Source organism: Malurus melanocephalus, unplaced genomic scaffold (assembly GCF_030028575.1).
Source record: "Malurus melanocephalus ecotype Western Australia unplaced genomic scaffold, MMel_1.1 scaffold_424, whole genome shotgun sequence".
NCBI lineage: Eukaryota > Metazoa > Chordata > Aves > Passeriformes > Maluridae > Malurus > Malurus melanocephalus.
In genome coordinates this window covers 554,227-573,052 of record NW_026623656.1, presented here as the reverse complement: position 1 = coordinate 573,052, position 18,826 = coordinate 554,227, and the positions used below count along the sequence as shown (strand labels likewise).

At 43.5% G+C, this 18,826-nt stretch overlaps 1 protein-coding gene across 1 annotated transcript in view; it reads right to left on the bottom strand.

Moving 5' to 3' along the window:
* Nucleotides 1-18,826, bottom strand: part of LOC130581592 (translation initiation factor IF-2-like) — a 37,938-nt gene that overhangs the window by 14,492 nt on the left and 4,620 nt on the right. The window contains exon 3 of the mRNA XM_057379782.1: nt 16,154-16,222. Within this exon, the coding sequence (XP_057235765.1) occupies nt 16,154-16,222 (69 nt within the window). The remainder of the gene's footprint in view (nt 1-16,153; nt 16,223-18,826) is intronic.

Below are 18,826 nucleotides of genomic sequence, written 5' to 3'. Positions count from 1 at the left end.
ATTTCCATGCTGCACTGATTCCTGTATGCTCCTTATGGACCCAGCAAAGCACCTCACATCAATCTGCAAAATTTATTTTTAAAGCTTGAAGTTAAGAAATACTTGAAAGAAACACATGGTTTGGGGGCACTATTAGATCAAGCTCAAACATACCTGATATCCTGCATTAATGATGTTTTCTATTCCTTTTGCTCTGTCCAAKATAAGTGGATATTTGAAAAATGTACTTTTATTTCTATCCTACATTTACTCCATATCTCAATCTTTAAATAAAGTAATGGAGTGATTTAGCAGCTTTGGTGTTGCTGCACTGTTATAGTTCCAGAAGGCAGGATGTACTGGGGAACACTTAGGAAGACAAGCAATACTTCTGTCAGTCACAGATCAGTGAAAGAGAACCTCTGTACAACTCTTTTTTTTATTCCTCATATTCCTTTATATTTTTTTTTAACATTAATGGATGCTCCATCATCCAAGACTGCATTTTATGAATGCTTATAAATGACCTAAATATTTCCTGGTAACATGAAGAATCTGGATGAGCTAACAGGAAGCAGAAGATCTCCATCTTCCAGAGAATGAAATGGAGTTTCCATTTACAGATGGCTCAATGGCACTTGGGTACCTGCCAGCTCCTTCTTGCCACTAAGAGAACCAGTAGGAATAAATGAAGCTTCAGGAGTACACCTCCCCGTTCCATTATTTTGGCAAGAATGGGTCTAAAACTCCCAAGAAATCTCCTTTCAGATCTCAATTCACTCACACAGAGAACTTCAGCCATAATTTCCAGAACACAGACATGTCCAGCTCTTGAAAGTCACACTGACACATGCACTGGTGAGCACAGAAGGATGTCAAAACCCACCCTGGGCTCACTGAAACAGATCCAGGACATGCATCTACTGAACCATTTCAGCAAAATGCTGGCTCAGAGATAATGCATGATTTGTCAGCTGGAACGGACTGTAACCACCTCTGTATAGCCTCCTGTTGTGTTCCACAATTCCCACCCCACCCTCAGGGCAGTAATCACCAGGATCCTGCCTATCTCCTGCTGGCCASGGTTATCCAACCACACCCTCATGGGATTTGGTGTGAGCACAGATGGGAAATGGAAGGAAAAATGAAACATATTTGCTTTGCACCCCACTCTGCCTGGAGGGTTCTGGCAAATCTCTTTTCACWTATGGCAGAACTTGGCTTGCCCATGGTTAAACCTCAGCAGCTCCTTGACAAGTGCTCTAACAACAACACAGGGAATGGGAACCAATACCAGAAGAGACAGGAAATGGAGAAAGCACTCTCAAGTACTTTGTTCTGAAACAATTTCCCATTGTTTACAAAATAGCAACATTTGAATACATTGACCTGATTTTAGGCAGGTACTTTTTCAGCAGGGCATAGCACCTTGTTTCCTCCTCTACCTCATTTAAGACACRTCCCACAGTTTGTCCTGTTGTCAAGGGACACACACTTCCCTTYAGGAAGGAGATCCTTTATTTTTGGRTAAAACTCATGCCCTTTTAAACTCATGCCCTAGACTCTTCTCACCACTGGCTGTACAGATCCTGGGCTGGGCTGACCAGCCCTATAGGGCACAGAGCACATCAGATGTCACCCTTCACTCCCTCCTAGGGACTTCTCACTCCCTTATTCCAAAAACAATGCCTGCTCTCACTCCAGACAATGGWAAGAGATGCAGAACTCAGGGCATCACTCAGAGACCCATAAACACTGCAGTTCTCCTGGACTGGAACACCAAGGGGAGAGGTGGCATTTAAAACAGGATCCAAAGAGATAAAACTCCAACAAAACACCACATAYGCAACACAGTAGCAAAAGGCCACTACTGAAACATGTGAACATTGGCTAAGCACACTAGTTGATTCCAAGCTATTTTCCATTCTAGAAAAGGCAAAAATCATTATAAATTAGGCTTACAGAAAGCCAACAGCAGGACTGTAATGCCTGTGTGATTTGAAATTGCTCATAATTTTACAAAACTTTATCTCAGCAGATATTTCCGAGGTGGAAACTGCAGACTGAATTGCTTCAGAAAATATATTCATGAGCATTTCCTCCATTTCTAAAACACCTATGTTTTCCWTAACCAGATGTGACTTTGCCATTCTCATTTAAATCTCAGAAAATCAGGCCAAGTTGAGAGCCCCAGAAAAACCTTCATTTGCAACTACTCAGCGAAGAACAGCTGGAAGAACAAAAGAAATTTAAGAAAAACTTAAATTTCCTTGTGGACCCTAAATTCCTTGCGCAGCCACAGCTATTGCTGTCACAAGGTACTACCGAACAGATTTCCTTCATCCACTTGTGCAGTGCATGCCAAAATGCAGGATTAGATCCTGATCATGGGATGACATTTGAAGGTCATTCCTGTCCCCAGCAGCTACCACAGAACACTGCTGCATTCTTATCATCATCATGAAGCCTGAACACATACCAGAGAAGGAAAACTAAATCCTTGCTCCTTCTGCCACCCTRCTCTCTTTTTTATTGACAAACAGGTTCTCACTTTCCAGCTGAAGGCTGACCTCAGCCAAGGGATGGCAGATCAAGSGTTACCCAACTCTCTCCCTCCATCACACAAAGTAGGGCCTGCACCAGCACATCTTCTGCAGACTCTGGCACACCCACATAGCCAGCGTTCTCACCCCATCACTAACAAACTGTGTTTCCATAATATATCCCTAGAGAAATCTTCCAAGTCACCCAGATTCCCTTACTCCTGAACATCCCTGTTTCTAGTTGACATTCTGGGCAGCTTCCCTCAAAAGAAGTGCTAAAAATAATAATCTGCAAAACTGACTTGAATTCTCAACCAAGTTCTTTCTCATTTTGATAGCCATCTTCTGGTTTCACCTCTGAGTTAACCCTAAACAAAGTTCCATGTGCTCCTAACACACTGTCACAAGGTGATCAYGCACTAGCAAACCCCCATGAGATCCTTCTGGCGCATCCCCACATCTCAACATTACAAACTGTTGAATCAGTGAGGTGGGAGAAGATGTGGTACAAAGCTTGACAACCCTTTCCATGACAAACATTTTCCTAATATCAACTAAATCTCCCCAAGCACAACTTGAGGCCATTTCCTCTTGTCCTGTCACTTATTACTGGGGAGAAGAGACTGACCCACATGCTCCTGTCAGGGAGTTGTAGAGAGCAACAAAAAAAGCCTTGTCTCCATCCTGCTTTTGATACTTTGCATAGACACACCAAGRAGATGTTGGCCAACTTTAGGCAGGAATGATCAACAGACTCCTGGAGCATCTCAAGGTTCTTCAGGCCCTCTGCAGGATTCCAGAATTGATTTCTTCTTGTACATAAAGGCCACAGACTTTTCCTCATTACTGGGCTCCTCTACCTTCACCCCACTGGTCCTGTTTCATTCACTTCTACCAGTGATGGAAAAGCTGGKAACTAGAGAGCAGACAAAACGAGACCTACCACAATTTGCATTCCCATATAAGCATGTCTTCACACAGAAGACAAGGAGTGAATATCCTCAATGTCAGGACTCCCAGTAACTTCTTCCTGCAGTGACAAAATGGTTCAATTCCCCAGACAGAATCAAAAGATGAGGCAGATTTTAACCCGGTCCAAGGGAAAGGGTGGGGGAATACGGGCTGAGTCAGGAGAGAGAGGTGACTTCTTCCTGCCACACACCCCTTCACCAACACTTTTATCTATGTCGAGTTTACAAGTGACTAAATCAACACAGAGCACATCTCCTCAAACCTAGCTTTCTCAGCTTCAATTGTGTAATTAAAACCATCCTTGAGGAGGCCATCTGTGCAAGGCAGCCTATAGGAAATGGAGCTTGCACAGATGGGACTTATCACACAGCCCCTCGTGTCATATCAACACAYCAGCTTTGCAAATTTGCCCTAAATAAACCAAAATTGACAACACATTCTGTCTGAGGCCAGCAGGGCTGTGTAAGTCGAGCATGTACTTGGCAGCGGCTGGATTGTTCTCTCCAATTTTAACAAACAACTCTCTCATAAATGGAAAACTTGTGAACGTTCAAGTCTTGTGCTGTGTTCAAATGTCTGGAGGATTGTGTTCATTAAAGTCTCCTGGAGCGATCAACTAATTGGCCTTCAAATTCCTACACATGAAGCTGTAGGTTGCTTAAAATGAGCAGGACATGACATGGCCTCCTTAAMATCCACAGTGGGGACAGACACTAGTCTGGAACATTTTCTAGTTCTATTAACTCTTCACCAATACATAAAAATAACACTTTAAAGATGTTTATTTTTACAAGTTACATTAGGTGAAGAATATAGTTGAACAATATGGCTGAACACATATGGAAATGCTTAAGCAGCAGCTCTATTTGCTGTCCAAGCAGTCTGCAGACAAACACAATAAACTGAAGTTACACATGACAACTCAATGTACTACATGAAAAAAAAAAAAGACCAAAAAGTGTGTTTTCATAATTTTTTTTTTAAAGGAGCATCTGAGAGAGAAGAGAGTGGCTTGAAACAGGCAAGCACAGAAACAGTAAAATACAACTCAGGAGAATAAGGCTTTGAAGAGGAGCCTTCCCAAGTCAGATCACACCTTCAACTGGCCTGTGCCATGGCTCAGACAGTGGCCTATGGGAGAGAAGTATAGGTATAGTATAGTATAAGTATTGTCTTCCTCCAGAGAGGAGAGAGAGAAGTGGAGAGAAGTGCAAGCTGTGTCCCCAACACATCCCCTGACTCTAAAGCAGCCTGTAGTTTGATTTCCAYATGCCAGGTCTTCTGTACTGGTGTAACATAGACTTTATTGATCTTTCTTCCAAGAATTGAACCAACCMCTTCCCTGCAACCTCTAGGCACCAGAGACTTGTTGCATCAGCTGCCACGCTGTACTCAGCAGACAAAGCAGTGTTTCCTTTTCTTTTTCCTGAACTTGCATTTGATGCCCATACTTTTGGTTAGGGAATTAAGGAGAAATGGGGAACAACTGCTTATCTTTTGTCCCACTCCTTTGTTCCAGCTCAGATGTTCTGCATTTGCAAACTGTCCCAGAATGTGTACCTGGCTGAGGCAGTATCTCCTTTAGCCTTAGCTTTCTCACATGTCACTCCACATTTACTGACACAAAGTTTAATCTTAGGGTTTGTTTTCCAGTCACAGGTAGTTATTTTTGCAGCTTTAGATTTGACTATGCCAAAGCTTCAAATTCCCTCCGACTTTATTTCTCCGTCCATTGCCTCCCTCAGGTCTCTTAAGACTCCTGTCACTCTCATGCTAACCACTCTGGGGTATAACAACCATCACTKCTACACCTTTTCTCACCTTTTAACCAGTCACTGATTTATTCTTATTACTCTTATCCTCAGGAATGTCAGCTGCTCTACAATGCTGTGACAAAGGATCATGTCAGAAGCTGTCAGAAATTCTGAGGATACCACACACACTGSAACACCCGAATCCAGATGTTTTTCCTTGAAGATTCCTCAAGTGCAACTTCCTTTTACAAAAGACACGCTGACTCCTCCACACCCATTTAAAATCAAGTACCAACTAATTCTAATCTATATTATTCTTTTGACAACGCTGCACAACACAAAGCCAGATTTCTATCTTCTGCTCCTCAAGCTCCGTGAGCTCTCTTGCAAGTGGGCATCATATCAGCCCTGTCTGTTTTCTAATAGGARTGAGGAGGTTTTAATTGAAAGGTTGCTTACAAGTGTTAATTATTCAACAGTTCCTCTCCCGACTCCATCCTAGGCTCTGACATCATGGTCCCTGCGGCAGATATTACTGTGTTCTTAAATTCTTAAATTAATAGCTGGGTTTGAGATGGGTTCTGGTAAGGAATCCAAGCACAATGTAGATGCCTCAGAAACTCAAATGTTTCTTTCTGCTCCACCTCCTGATTTGTCACACCCTGGTCTTCATGTTTTTTTTTCAAGCTTTTGGACAAGCTTCTTATTCCCAAYGTATTTGGAAAAGGACTGTTACTTTTTACACTTTCTGAAAGCCTTTGAAAATGTTTATTCTTTTCTATCTTCCTCACTTGGTCATGACTTCAGCTTTTGGAAGGATGCCCTTGCTTCTCCAGCCTTCCTTCCCTGCTGCTTCATATCAGAACTTCTCTCACAGCATTTGATAGAGTTGAGGCATTTCCTCTGCAACACAGAGCCTTTAAATCAGCCTCAGATCCCTACAAYGGTTTTGCCCTTGTCACAGCTCCTTTCAGTTTCTTTTTAACCTGCTACCTCATTCTGATATATTTTTCCTTTGCAATTCAAGGGATTTCACTTCACTGAAGTTTTTGGCTTGGGTTACTTCTGCAGGATCTCTGAGTGCACTTGTGTTCACTGGCAGTACATTTCTGTACCAAGTTCTGCACAATTCCCAGAAGAAAGTAAAAATTATCTTCCCCTCTCTAGATTCCTTTGCCAGATGTTTCCCAAGGATGTCATTCTTGKACTGGGGTGCCAGTTTTCTCTCATTGTGTTTCCTATTCTAAAGCACCATACTCATTATTCTGTACTTTTCCTATACCAAAAAAGAAGTATTTTAGCTTATTTCTGGGTTTATCATGCTGAGTTTTCTCTGTGTGTTCAACAGAAAATATGAAAGTTAATTATGCTTTAAGAAAGGTAATTAGCATTTAACTATTATTCATCACATAAGCACAGAATAATTGTTTGCATCGCTTCTATTTTGTTGTCCTTAATAAATACATAAACATCCAGAAAAATGAATCCATAGGACAGATCCAGTTCTGCTTACACCAAGGAATTAAAAATAATTGCTCTCTTTGGAATTTCAGAATGAAATACAGCACTGAATCAAATATTTTCTTTAGAATCTCAAAGAAAGGCAAGAAATGACAGGACCTTGCAGGCAGTTTATTTTCATTGCTCACTGAAAAATAACTATGACTGTTATTTAATCCTCACCCAGCTCTTCCTGTTGATGTTGATGCTGATCATATTTGACACCTCAAACCAGCATGTCAGTAAGGAAATTGTAACTGAAAACTTCTCATTAAGTACGATTTTGTTTTTTAAACCCCTGTTAGGGGAATAAGGCTGCSTTTAACTGCAGTGGGAAATGAGCAAGGTAAAGAAATTGTTGAAGACCTGAATGCTGGACAGAATGGTACAGACGGTATTTTTAGGTCAAAGGCTAAATCCTCACAAAAGGAAAGACAAAGTTACRGGAGAGACAACAAGATGCATCAGCCCTAATATTGCACACACTGATTAAAATGTCAGCTGACGGTAGAGAGGCATGAAATAGGATTTAGGTATCAATTAGTATTTCAGTGCTACTGTTCCTTCAGCTGAGCCCTCCATTGCYCTGTCTCTGCCCTGCCTCCTCCTGCTGAGGTTATAAGGAGAAAGATCCCCTTCTCAACTTGTACTTTCACAGAATCTCCTGAGCTGGAAGGGACCCACAGGGATCACCCAGCCCAGCTCCCAACAATCCCCCTCCTGGAGCTCTGGCAGCCTCGGGGCCGGGACCATTCCCTGGGGAGCCTGGGCAGTGCCAGCACCCTCTGGGGACAGAAGAACCTTTTCCCAATATCCAACCTAACACTCCCCTGGCACTGGGGAGGCTCCAGCCATTCCCTTGGGTCCTATCCCCGCTCACAGAGCAGAGATCAGTGCCTGCTCCTTCTCTYCCCCTCACCAGGAAGTTTTAACTGCAATGAGTCTCCCCTCAGTCTCCTCCCGGTTGAACAGACCCAGTGACTTGAATAAGAACCACTGCCTGCTCCTCTAAATCACACCAGAGAAGCCACAGCATCTGCCAGGCCGTTCTCCAGCACTGACTCAGCAACACAAGGAAAACTTTGAGCCTGCAGTTACACATTTTCAGGGTTTTAGGATACAATATCCAGTCACAAGAACAGAGAAAGGCAAGATCCCAGCAAGCTAGACCCACCACCTTCTACAGCCTCTGATACTAAAAGGAGGAACTATAATCCTAAGATAGGCTTTCCATCACAGCTCTGAGCCATGGCTGCAGGGACAGTGCAGCCCCACACTCAACAGAGCTCTCCTGTTCAGGATTCCAGCTGTATGTTTGAGCTTACACCCTCATTTCCCACAGATCATCAAGCTTATCCTGTAGATACATGTACCAAAGTGGCAAATTGACATCAAAATAAAGTGATATACAAGTCACCCTGAGAACCAGTTTGAAGGCAAGGGGAAATGTTTTACATCATCTCCCAGAGTAAGCTGAAGGAATTCCTGATGCTTGGGACAAGGGAATTGGTAATGAGAGAGAAATAAATTCTTTCACCTCTGGGTTGAAATCCAAGTCAGGCTGGTAGTAGCCAAGACCCATTAGCTCAACATCTGCTAGTTGTTTGGCAGGCCATGTGAAGTGAGTTATATTCCTCAGTGTCCACATCCCAGTCCCACTAATTGGCACCACATTGGCAATCCAAACACAGAGGTTAAGGTCTGAACACACAGCAGGCAGCAACTCCGAGATCAGGCAGCTTCAGTTTTGAGGACACATGTGATAAATTATACTTTTGGTATATGGAACTCCATTTAATTGCCCCACCATCCTGTTCTGCCCTCAGAATAAAATTGTAAATCCAAGCGAGCCAGCAAGCTGTCAGCATTCCCTTACCCAGTATGCAGTTCCTGAAGCAGTAGCACTTTATTAGGTCCATTACTAGCCAAAGCAACTTAAATAACTGTTTAATTTTTAAGCAAAATGCTATACAGCATAAAGTTAAGTATGAGCTAAAGTGTTTGGATAATAGTTACCAATATSCATAAAAACAGTATCTTTCCCTCACTCCAGTTTTTAACTCAAAAATGCAACATTCACTAAAAAGGCAGTAACAATATCATCTTATAAATCCCAAATAACAAGGCTCTTTTCTCTTTATCTTTCCTTCTTCTGTGGCTTCCCAACAAAGAGTGCACAGGACCAAAGCTGATTCGAAAACAAGATCAATTAACTTTTAGAGAATTATTCTTTGTGTAGCCCCATGGTAAATCATTTCTGTCTGAGGACAAAAAAATGTTAGCTCTTAATACATAGTAATAAAGGAAAATTGATTTTTTCATATAATCTGAATATGGCAGCATAAAACATCAAAACTATGAGGGAAAGAAAGTCATGTTATAGTGTAGAAACTGTTCCTGATGTTTACACATCACTTCAGTTTAAGGAACTGCTTATGATGGGAACATGATGAAAGCTGTTGAGCATGAAGGGAGATGGAAATGAAGCCAAAAGAATCATCTCTGCCAGAACTCCACAAGGAGAGAATCAGAGTCAGTGAGTTTGGGAGGGATCTCTGGAGTTTTCCAATCCAATCAGCTGCTCAAAGAATGGCCAACTTCAAAGTGGGATGAGGTTGCCCAAAGGTATTTTAGAAAGTGCAGCATAGTACAATGCCCTGCAAAATCCACYTATAAAGAAAGTTTTCTTGCAAGCCAAATCCCCTGTTCATTTACCACTGYTCTGGAAATCATTCCATTCTAAGCTGTTTTGAGAAGTAAAATGGCCAGCTGCCATCAGGAACAGTGATACCCTGCAAAGGAAACAAACCTAATCTGAGTACCCATTAGGACCAAGGGATTGAGACTGGTAGAAGGCAGACTTGGAGACAGGAAACTCTGAGAGAGTTTGGAAAGTCCAGTCCGCCCRAGATCCATGTTTTATCTTACACTAGAAAGGTATGCTCAGCTTGTGGGAAAAAGGCAGCAGTGACATAAAGCCAGTGTGCAYGAAAACAAACCCAACCCCCCAGCTCTGCATTCCACAGCCATGCTCAAAGGAGGTTTTCCTTCCCGTGCAAGGAACACTTGCACAGTTTACATCCATGGGCTTTGATCCTCTCTCAGCTGCCTCACACAGGAACAGTTGTGCTTTGGCACAGCTCTGCCCACTGCCTGGCTCTGCCAGCACTGCCTGCTCAGCTCTGCCCACACTGCCTGTCTGGCCTGGCCAGCCTGACTTCTACTAAAAGGTGCTGCCAGCTCCCAGGGCCTGCACACACTGTTGAGGATTCTGTCTTTTTTTTTTCCCCCTCTGCTCTGCCCTCATGAGAYCCCACCTGCAGTGCTGTGCCCAACCTTGGGGGCCTCAGCACTGAAAAGACATGGATCTGCTGGAGCAAGTCCAGAGGTGGCTACAGAGATGCTCTGAGGGCTGGAGCCCCTCTGATCTGGAGCAAGGCTGGGAGAGCTGAGGACATTCACTTGGAGAAGACCTTAAGAGCCCCTTCCTGTGCCTAAAGAGAGCTTGTATAAAGGAGGGAGAGGGACTTTTTATATAGGCAGGTAGTGACAGGACAAGGGGGAATAGCTACCCACTGCCAGAGGGCAGAATTAAATTAGAAATTAGGAAGAAATTCTCACCTGTGAGGGTGGGCAGGCCCTGGCACAGGTTGCCCAGAGAAGCTGTAGCTGYCCCTGGATCCCTGGAAGTGTCCAAGGCCAGGAACAACCTGGTCTAGTGGAAGGTGCATCTGCCCATGTCAGGGAGTGGGACAGGATGAGCTCTAAGGTCCCTTCCAATCTAAATTAGTCTGAAATTCTGTGATTCAATATGGACCAAGGGATCTGTCTGATTAAGCAAGACCTCTCCTTTCCCAGAGCTCCAATATCYGTGCTGGGCTATCCCCGCATCTGCTTCTGGCAGCAAGGACACAAYCTTCTTTTTTCTATCATTATTTAAGTCTTTAAGGTGGATCTTTTCTCACTCTTCTCTATACCTTTGAGAAACAGAATAGGCTCATGCCACATATTTTAAATGTCTTCTGCTTGAAGACACATTAGCAACTTCTTTTAAAATCACACTGCTGCAAGTGATCATATTGACACTTGAAGTAGGATCTGCTGTGCTGATATTGAAAGAGAATCARAGGGGACTGTGATGATTGCCAGGAGTCTGGCATAAGCTAGAAAAAACCAGGCTGGCACCAAAAACATCAATGCAACTGCTCTGCCTTTGGCCACATTTAACTCTCCAAGCTGCCAGTTGAGGAGGTGCTGAGTGCTCCAGCACTAATTCCTYATGCTGCAGGAGTTAGTGGGGTAATAAGGCCAAGTAAAGGCTAGCATCAAGTGACGCAGTGAGCTGCACCAGCTCACTACATCACTTGAYAATAACCTCATGATGTCACTTGATGATACCCTCATGCAGGTATCAAGTAAGCATTTATATTCAAAATAAATGTTTTCCCACAAAACCAAGCATAGGAATAATACCAAACTCATGAGTTTCCTGAGAGTAATTCCWCTCCACTTAGAAAACAGGAGGAGTCCAAGAAAGAACTTCTCTGCGGGGGAGGAAGGCAGGAAGGAAGGAAATGTGAATTACATACACCTCTAGATAAGTTCCCCTTGAAAAAAAGGAAGGAAATTAGAATTAACTAAAAAGAGCATGTTTAGCATCACTGCACAAGCTGGGGAAAAAAACCTCGGAAATCCGGGCTACAGATAATGCTGCCTCCTGTCCGTGGCAGGCCTTCCACAGTCACTGCCCCAGGGAGAGGTGAAAGGGCCATTTTTCACTCTTTTATAAGCAGCACCACTTTGAAGTTACAARTCAGAGTCACCATTTGATGGTCACCTCTCCCTATGTCATCCTATGTTTCTTTGTAATAAGGCCRTTAAAAAACATGTGTTTTCACTTTTTAAAATTATTTCTGAAAAAGGATAACTCATAACTGAACAGAGACAAGGGCTCTGTTGATACAACAACATGTGGATTAAATCTGAAAGGAGAAAGAAAGCTGTTCTAATAAACTGACAATCCTGCTCAGAGGCCTTATATCCAGATTAGTGTAATAAATCATGAGGGAAGATTTCTCTTTGGCTGAAACAACCATTTATTTAGGCATGGAACAAGAGTATTTTAAAATTGTTCTGGAAATTGCACACAAAAGACTTTCTTCATTTTTGTTCTTTTTTGTTTGTTCATTTTCTGTTGAGTTTTAAGCACACAGCCAAAGTTTTGCATTTGTTTTACTTAAAAATAGTTACTTTTGGAGGCTTAAACCTATCACAAGTCAGCCAGACAGCACCATTGGGCTCCTACAGAAACAGGAGAAAAAAAAAAGAAGAGAAAAAAATGGTTCTTGCTCCATTACRTCATTACATTAGGCAGCAAACTGCCCTATGCTTTATGCTTTCCCCATTATGCTCCTCTCCTGTGTTTTTATTAACTCACTTGTACTTGTTCCCTTAGTGTCTTTTAGCAGTGGCTTTTTCTCTCTTTTTTAAGCATGAGACACTTGGCACCATTGCTACGTACCCTTATCACACACAATTTGTCCTACAGTGGCTTCTGAGCCCAGCATAAAACCCTGCCCTGTCAGAACATCAGTTGGGGGGCAAGTGAACAGCAAGGAGGGGCTCCAGACACCCCAGTCACACCACCAGCCTCAAAACACTGCTCTGAACCAGCACTGGGCATCCACATCCCCACTGTGCTGCTCGGCAAAAATCAGGGCGTGGCAGAACTGCTTGAGTACAACACTGACTATATCTATAGATGGGTCCTAGAACTGCAATTAAAAAAGATGTTTTAATAAAATTCAGATTTGTACCTGGAGCTGAGAACCAATTCCCTTTCATACACTGTGCCACGGGGATGGCATTGGCCAACTCAGGCGAACACGTCACCACAGAATCCATGGTTCAAACAATGACAAAAACCAAAACATCATTATCATAAAATGAAAGTTTCAGTTCCACAGAATTGTTCTGTGAGAAAATATTTCTAGGAGATGTTACTCATAACTGGAAGGAAGTGTTTCATGCAAGCAGGCTGGAGCTCCTCTCAAGTATGTTCTGTAATGTCCTTGGCTCCTGGATTACCATAAGTTTTTAGAAAACCCAAACTGTGGTAAAACACGAGACATCTGGGTAGGAGATGGAGAATAACACTAACAGGGTGAAGATCCTGGCTGAAGCCTCTGACATTCACGGTTGTCAATCCTAATGTCACTTACAGAAATCACAAGAGTACAAGAAACACTTTAAAAAACCACTAAAAACCACAATGCCCAGACCCACAGATGAAATGCTTAAGCTCTGTTTTTAAGCAACTGTTTTTATCTCCACTAGAGGAGTCTTTGAGTATTCCATTCCACATTAAAATCCATCTGCCAGGCAGACAAATAAAAGGTTCCTCAGAAATTCCAGCTGATACAGTCAYTGGGAAGCCATCCCAGCCTGCCTTGTCTGCTGCTGTATTCCCAACTCCCTGAAAGAATCCAGGGGCCACACATCAACCCCAGATCAGATCTGGGCTGCTGTCTCTCCGCATACCACTCCCTTTGCCCAGAGAAGCTGCTGCCACCCTCCCAGCAGAGCAGTGGGAGCTAGCAAGTGTACGAATGCYAGCCTTTGTGCTGAGGCTGGTTTGCCAGGATCCCCTGCCCAGACCTGACTCTAGGGACTGTTCACCTGGTGCCATCAGCTGCCTCACAGGCTGCAGGATCTGCCCACAGCGCTGCTTCCCGCACATCTGCAGCCACCCACGTGGCACCACGGCTCAGCTCAGCTTCTGCTGCCTCCTCCTGTGCTCTCCCACTGGCAGGGATGTTGAAAAACCCTGGAGCAGGAACAGCTCGATTTTTTTTTCTACTCCAGGCAACCCCTCTTTGCCAAAAAGCTAACAAGGGGACAGAAAGTTCTGGTGGGGCAGAAAGGGAAAGTGCAAGAGGAGATTAAAAAAAACAGGAGAGAAAAAAGGTCTGACCAGTACTTTTTCTTATTATTTTGCTTTTGATTGTGGAGAATGAAGCCTAGTGATCAACAGAGTTCAKGGAAGCCCTTACACAGTGATGCAGGACTCCAAGGAAAGCGTTCTCTTTGGACTGTAGCACAGAGCCCTCTTTGATAACCCCTCCTGTTGTCAAAATTTACTGTCTTTACCCCACAGACAAATCTGCACCTCAAATGAAGCTTCCTGGCAAGACACACATGGCAGTCYGGAAGGCTTCCCAGCCAGGAGCTGGTCAGTCAGTGGACAGCTGGTTCTGCTCATAGCTGCCCTACTCTGTGACCTGTCACATCACCCTCCATGCCATGCCTCCTCTCTTCTTGGAGAGGCACAGCAACACCCCAAGGAGTGGTGACACAGAACCAGCACTGCTCCCACAGCATGGGGAATTTAGACGCTGAGTAAAGCCATACCTTAAAGGTGAGGTTCATGCCCTGCAGGGATGGCTCCAGCCTAGGAAATATGCCCTGGGTTTTGCCAAGGCTCCCCAGGGTGGGGATGAGTCAGTGCTAATTGCTCAGAAAACATTCTGGGTCCCACCGGTTTGGAATGGTTTTGTAAAAGAAAAACAAGGTATGCTTGGACAAATGTGAGATTGTGTTTGTGTTTACAGACAATCTGACTCTTGCRTATAAAGAATGCTGTTCCTTGGGCAAAAAACTAAAAACATCGGGAAATCAAAAGTAATGCAAATGATCTAGCTCTATAATCTTGCCAGAACAGAAGCACCACCAAAGCAGTTGAACAATAATCACCATCTTAAATTTGACTTCTCTGACTCTGCTTTGTTCAATATTTTAATTATATTTTTTTAAAAAATCTAAACCACTTCAGATTTTAAAGCACATTTATATACATTGATTAATTCTCCCAAGGTAAAAATCATTATCCTCTTTTTGACACAAGGAAAGTGAAAGGAGACACAACAAGCTATTTGTCAAAGGCACAGAGGAAATGGTGGAAGGACTGGTACAAAATCCCAAGAGTTTCTGGAGCAACTTATTTTTTTATCAAGGATTTACCTTTTTAAAGATAACAGCAACCAAAAAAATCCAAAATATTTAGGATCAGGGAGTTTTATCGGGTAAAGGCCACAAGAAAAGCAAGTTATTCCAACTTACTAAWCACATTTGGAAAACAGCAGTGAATTCTCTATTAAAGTGTTGCTATGTTCCTTGCAGAGCAAAAGCATGAAATCAGCTCACAGCACAGGCAGTCTTGCCTTGGATCATCAGTACCCAGGGTAATCCAGCTCCACATTCCCACCTTCTGCTCTGGGGCAAAGGACATTTGCATGAGGATTTTCTCTGCAGAGCGGGTGGGGAATGCAGCCACACGGCTCCCGTGGGTGATTCCAGAGTGCCCTCTAACGAGGCTGCAGCTGCATTTCACACACACAGGGAYACCAGAAAAATCCAAAAAGAGCTTTTCCAGAAATTTCTCATGAAAACCCAAGCTTTGTCTCCACTTGCAAAGGGGAAAGAAGACGATATACACTAACTGGTGACTGCTCCTGCACAGACATTTTATATTGCCCTACACTATGCAAGCCCTCGTTGGTAAACATCTCAGTAGGCAGCAGGACTATACAGAACAATGGGAAAATTCATAGTTCTCCCATTCCAAGAGAAGAAAGGATATTGAGTCAGACGACAGTTAACCCAGTAAAACTTTTTAAGAGAGATTGAGTTTTACACAATCTGTAAGGAATCGCTGGGTAAATTTTCAATATACAATGTAGTTAAATCAAACTTTACAAAAATAAGTGAATATCATCAACAAAATTCACAAATCAAAATTTAATCTGCTTTAATATATTCCTTAATACACTGCTATACCATAAAGTACTGCCTATTTGAAGGCTGTCTGCACCCAAGAGTGGCCACACAAGCTRCAGTGATGAAACAGGACTCGGTACAAGTTCATACAACAGACACATGGTTTATTGCCCAATTTGCTTTCACCCACCTAGTAAACTAATAAACCATCATGCAAACCAAAGTTCTTATTACTTTGAGAAACAAATCTCACGCTGATCCTCAGAATACAAATTCATTTTAATAATCTTGGCATCACATTTTTACAATAGGTCTGTTGCTTCCCCTTAAAGATGCACCCATAGCTATGCCATGAGAGCACAGCTGCTCAGTGTAGGCTCAGAACAGTGACAGCAGCCTGTGCAGCTCCTGTCCCCTCCCTCTACCCTGTCCCCTACCTCCCCTCTGTCCCGCACCAAAGTATCCCACTCAGGTGTCCCCTAACACCCCAGCTGGGAGCAGAAAGTACAAATGATCCTTTCCCAGGCTCCTACAAGACAGAATGGAAAGGGGCAGAAGTTCCTGAAGCTGCATTGCCCCCATCCTGCCAGATGTGTGYCAGAAGCCTCTGAACAGACCTGGCAAACTCACCCCAAGGGAGGACAGTGAAGGCGTCAGCAGCTGGGCAATGTCTGGGGGGGTCCCACTGCCACCACGGAGCTGCAAGGAAGCAAACAGGTCTGTGAGCACTTGTAYACCTGGTAACACAACACCTCAGCCCCACAGCCCCCAGCAAATACACSGGACAGTGCAAGCCTGGAAAGAGGTTGGTGGGCATCAAATTCTTCCTTAAACCCATCTCACATACTTGTCAACTTCTTTACTTCTTGCTAAGCAACTTGACTGTAATGTTAAGATCATGAGGTGCTMTGAGGGGAGACCTCAGAGAAACCTGCAGCTCCTCCCGAGGAGTAGCAGAGGGATGGCTTTGACCTCTGCTCTCTRTGAGCAGGGACAGGACCCGAGGGAATGGCTGGAGCTGTGTCAGGGCAGTTGGAGGTTGAGTATCAGGAAAGGTTCTTCYCCCAAAGAGTGCTGSGCACTGCCCAAGCTCCCGAGGGAATAGTTCTGGCCCYRAGGCTGCCAGAGCTCCAGGARCATTTAGACAATGCTCTCAGAGATGCACAGGGTGGGACTGTTGGGGAGCTTGTGCAGGGCCAGGAGTTGGACTCAATGACYATTGTGGGCCCCTTCCAGCTCAGGRGATCCTGTGAGTCTATCTGGGTCACCAAAGACTACGAACACCAAACCAATGTGATGAACCATCGAGGGARCCAGCATCCTGACCCACACATGTTATCCACTTCAACAAGCACAGCACCTCCAGAAAAGCTMCACTCCATGTGTGGAATGGCCCACCACTGCTCACAACCAGCCCCAGACAACAGCACCCTCAGCTGTACAGGTAACAAAAACCTGCCCTGCTCCAGTGAAACTGCAGCTTGAGCCTGTATAGCACAACTGCACTGCCCTTCTCAAACAGCCAAACTCATTTCCTTTMWRCTTCTAACAGCAGAAGATTTTAGTYGCCAASGAATATTTTCCAAAAATGTACAGGCAATTGCATAASCCAAGAAACCCACATAGAGCAGTTTGATAGAGCCAGGATTTCCCAAGCAGTGCTGTGCACTCTCTGATATGTTCAGACATTCCTCACAGCACTGCCACATTCCAGCCAACTCTCTCCTGATGTAACAGTTTATTCCTTGAGGAGGTTCAGGCAGAGTTTGACATTACAGAGATCAGCAGCGGACAGGCAGTGTCCTGGCTGTTTTGAAAAAGAGACTTTTCTTTCATGAACATGTAACCTAGACAAGGCTCAGTGAATTGGTATAAAATAAAAAAAAATATCCGAATGTCTCTTTTGAACCAGAGCTGCATCCTATTCAGCAGACAAAACTGTGGAAAAATGCAAGAGCAAACAAACCTCTGAAATGAGTAAGTGAACCACAGTTGTGTGTAGAGCTGTAAGGGTAACCTCTTTTAAGGTACTCAGCTTTTGAAGGCAAAATGAACAACAACCAAGAATAAATCACATTCTGTGGGTATCACTAGCCATGGAATGAGCAGTAAAAAGTATTACACTTAATCAAGAGTCTAAAATGACAGAAGCCACACATTTAGACTTAACATGAAGTGTGACTATATCCTTGCCAGAGATGGAGATGTAATAAARAGGAAATTATTTAAATGCATGAAATCCATGTAAAAATGAATTCGAGTCTCTCTGCTCTGGCTCAGTAATGTATGAAAAGGATCCCAGCAATGCCCAGCTCAGCAACCTGCACGAGTCAGAGCTGTACAGACACATCTACAGCTTTGCTCTCCCAGACTCAGAGATGGACTGGGAAGAGAAGCACTGGGAAGAGAATTTGGCTACTGTATTGTGACAAAAAAAAAAGAGGCTTTGAAGCGTTGTTTTTATGTCAGTCACTACCACAATGAGCAGAGGCAGGTAAGGCCTGCAGGAACAGCAGTTCCAGAGCACAGCACCAACTGGAACTGCTCCTGATATATCAATTTTAAATAGGTTTCAGTATTGTTACTGTTCAACTGTTTTTACAACATAAATTAGATTTTTTTTTCCCTTTGCTTAACTCTTTCATTATTTATATGTACTTTTTCTTTATTAGCAAATTCCTTCTTCATGATTCACAGTGTGGTAAGTACAAGAAATATACAACCATGTCTATAGGATACTGGTCAGAAAAGGCACATAACTCTCATGTTTTACAAGTGATCAGACAAGAAGTTGAAGGATTTTTAACTGCTCCTGGTCTGACTGGATTCCAAAACACTTCATCTATCTTTACCTTCCCTGCCCACCTATTCCATGCAGAAGAAACTGCAAGGATTATTCTGTAAGAATTAGCAACATAGGATTTTTGTTTCTGCCACAGAAATATCTTTTTCTGGTACAGAATTGTCTTTGACAATTGCCTCAACTCTCTAACAGGTTTATTCCTTCTTAGAGCCAGCACCAAGGGCTTTGCCCAGAGCAACAGCCCAATCAAGAGGCAAAGCTGAGCCTAAAGAAGTTGTTAATGACATAAGCAGGGTTTATTGCCTGATTTTTACCTGCTGTCCATACAGGAGTGTTTGCCCCAGGTCTCCCAGCAGGCAGTTAGAACAGCTGGGAAACTGGATGAAACTCTCACCTTCCAGGCCCAAGTTAATGCCATTTGGTCACATTGCAACAGCAAGCCTCTACACATATTCTGAATGAAGGAAATTTTTTATCCTCTGGGAAAACAGCTTTTCAGA